Consider the following 3,404-nt stretch of genomic DNA (forward strand, 5'->3'; position numbering starts at 1 on the left):
CAGCCAACCACCCACCGGAACCTGGCAGCTACCCCGGCCAGTGGGCCACCCATAGGAACCAGGAGCCTCACTTCAGGAGTCCAAGCAGCACCAGGGAGGACGGAGAGCCAGCCCCGCCCCCGGCAACCTTCCAAGCCCCAAGCCCACCCACAGCCCAGGACCGCACCTGGCGGCCTGCCCATCTTCAGGACCCCTTCCCCAAATGGCAGTCGGGGAACGGGAGGGGAGTAAAGACCTTAACACACACACTCCCACCCCCAGATGTACTGTTGGTGCGTGTTGTTCTRTAGAGTAATTAAAAAGGGAAAGAAGAAGAGGCAGAGGCTGGCGTGGTGCCAGTTTCCCCTCCTTCACTACTCTAACCCAAAACCCTAAGTGTCTACATGCAAACCTTGGGGGTGGGCACAGGCACAGGAGGCGAGAGTGGTACCATCCGGCCACCTATAGTCATGAGTGCACACCCCAAGTTCCTATATGTGAATGTCATGAAAATGTTAWGAGTGAATATCTAAGATGTACAATAAAATTTGGGGCCCARGTGGTTATGGCAAACAGAGATGTAATATTGYTGCTCTTATAACACAACTGTGTCCCAAAACACCCTACATGGGTGGAGTTGAAAATGAAGAGGATGGAGGTGTGCAGTGAGGGATGGGGAAATGGTCTGAAAGAGCAAAATGCTCCCACAGGGAGTCAGCTCCCCCGCTGGCCCCAGTAAGTCCCCCYGTTCCCCGAAACCCACCCAGGAAGAGCAGCCCAAATACCTCTCCCTCCAGAAAAAACGCCAAGTCCGTGGAACCCCAGACCAGGGACGGACAGAGCCCCGAAGGCCACCAGAAACCGGGACCAACAGTCCACCCACTCCAGAGCCACCAAGACCCCCAAAATCTGACCTGCAGGCCCACAGCTGGCCCGCCGCCTAGAGAGGCCACCGTTCCCCAGCAAGGATGACCTGGCCGACAGCGCCCACTCAACAGTCGACAGAGCAAGGGGGCACCCAGGGCGGGCCCCCGCTACAGCAAAGGGGCCAACCAGCCGGCCCAGCATGACCCCCAGCCACCACCAAAGGCCACCAACCCAATCCCCACCCCCAGAAAACATACTACACCCACCCAAACATTCAGGCCACTATCAGAACATACAGTATAGCACAAAGACACCCAGGCTGGGTCGACCCCCCACCCCACTGGCCCCATGTCACACCCCAAGCCAACCCTACCCCCCAGCCCATGAGAACCACAGACCACCAGCGCACCGGAGGCTCCCAGACCAGAGCCGGGCACCAGGACACACACCGGCCCAGGGCCCGGCAACCTGCCCGCCAGAGCCCAAGTGCCCCTGCCCCAGCAGAGCCACAGCCCAGGTGCGGCATGCCCCCAGAACCCCAAGCTCCCCGCGCCCACCTCGGACTCGCCCCAGCACAGCCAGGCAACCGGACCAGCGACCCATGACCGCCGCTACAAACTACCCGAGGGCCCACATGCAGCCACCAGAAGACATCCCCCAGAACCACCAAGGCCCTCCCCAAAGCGAGAGCAGTGTCACCCCCACCCCGGAACCCCCAGCGGCCAGCCCCCAAGAAACCCCCACCAGCCCCAATGCCCCACGAGGTCCGATCCCAAACCCCCCACCCTCACTATGTGATGAAACTAATCAAAGGAGCCCAAACMGACTKATCTGATGTGGCAGCAGAGGCTGTTTCAAGACTATAATGATCTAACAGAAGATTTCTATACTGATTAATGCTAAGATCATTTTTATTTTTCCAATTTAAGAGTATCATTTTCTTTGTGATGCATAAGGCAGTGGAAATCATATAAGTGTTTTTCTCTATAGTGACATCACCTAAGATAGCCAATAAGCAAACAGACGGAGAGGGTGGAATATAACAATTCAAACACTTCGACAAATCTTCACATACCCGGACCCAAAACCTCTGGACAGGTGGACAGAGCACATTGCCTGTACAATGGGAGCAGTTATTAGATGAAGTAAATCCCATCTTGAACATTCGCTGGCCTGTATAATGTGCTCTATAGAGGACTTTATATTGTATTAATTGTAGATAGGAGTTTCTGGTTATTTTAAATGTTTCCAAGCATATTTTAGGCCAGGTGTTTTGGTCAAAGTTGACTGATAAGTCCGTTTCTCATTTAGCAACAGGTAGTGATATTGAGTCGTCTATTCTAGACAGTTTATTGTAGATTTTAGATAGCAATTTGGGTGATTTAAGATGAAGGAATTCCATTACACTTGCTGGTGTCTCTAATAATGTTTTATTAAGCTTAAATTTACGTTTAATTATAGATTTAATTTGTTGATTTTCTAAGAAGTATTTCCTGTCTATGCCATATTGCATTATTAATTTATTTCATGGAATAAAGTCTACACCTTCAAATATATGTTCCAGCTCTTCGATTCCTTTACCTCTCCAACCTGCAAAGTTTAACATGTTTTGTTGCAGGATGTCAGGATTGTTCCAGATGGGTGTTTGTCTACATGGGAGTAGTGATGACTTTGCCATTTTCAGAAGCTCCTACTATGCTGCCAGAGTTGAGCTGATATTAATTACTTGTATTTGTTCCATTGTGTGGACTAATTTTGACAGTTTTTCCGGAAAACACGGCCATCTGAGGATCCACTACTCAATTTGCAGACCAAAGTTTGGTCCGCATATGGAGATTCCAACAAAACACAAATGTAGCCTATTCAAATTGCTTGTGCCTGCAACCAAATAATGGCACTCAAAATGTAAAATTCACAACAGGTGTGATTTATATTTTCCTTCTCAAACCCATCATTTTTGTGTCAAAAGAAAGCACTGAACGCTTTGTTCTATTCCACTGAATTGTGTTCAACGTACAGTGGTTTTAGGTAAAATAATTTAAGTATTCAGTTTGAGTATTCAGTTCAATTCAACTCAATTCAATTCAGTTTATTTATATAGTGCCAAGTCACGACATACGTTGTCTCAGGGCACTGTACATGAAAAATTAACAATCTAAAGAAGAAGCCAGCAGGCTGCGTTGAATCACTTCATCACAGTCTCCCATCCTGAGCAAACGGTGGAGAGGAAAAACTCCCTCTAATCAGGAAGAAACCTCCAGCAGAACCAGGCTCAGGACAGGCGGCCCTCTGCCTGACCTAACATAATTGGTCGAAGCAATCGACCAACGGGGTTAGAGAATCAGAAATGATTCAAAGATGTTATGCTGATGAAGGCTGACATCTAGTGGTCATCTGGAGCAACCACATGGAAAACTTTAAAATCCAATCTCTTATTTTGAAGGGACGATAGTTTCCCATACTCCATGCTTTCGTTTTCTGTCACAAATCATATCCGTCATGTACCCAGAATGCATCGCTTCAGTTTTCCAATAAACAGTTTTTAAATAACTTTATTG

General features: G+C 48.6%; 1 protein-coding gene across 1 annotated transcript in view; it reads left to right on the plus strand.

The window, feature by feature from the left end:
* The first annotated feature begins 1,045 nt into the window (after window positions 1–1,045).
* LOC106528508 (vegetative cell wall protein gp1-like) overlaps window positions 1,046–3,404 on the plus strand; it is a 22,432-nt gene continuing 20,073 nt past the window's right edge. Inside the window, exon 1 of the mRNA XM_014023693.1 lies at window positions 1,046–1,610. Within this exon, the coding sequence (XP_013879147.1) occupies window positions 1,046–1,610 (565 nt within the window). The remainder of the gene's footprint in view (window positions 1,611–3,404) is intronic.

The sequence above is a fragment of the Austrofundulus limnaeus genome, unplaced genomic scaffold, assembly GCF_001266775.1.
Source record: "Austrofundulus limnaeus strain Quisiro unplaced genomic scaffold, Austrofundulus_limnaeus-1.0 Scaffold387, whole genome shotgun sequence".
In the NCBI taxonomy this organism is placed as follows: Eukaryota; Metazoa; Chordata; class Actinopteri; order Cyprinodontiformes; family Rivulidae; genus Austrofundulus; species Austrofundulus limnaeus.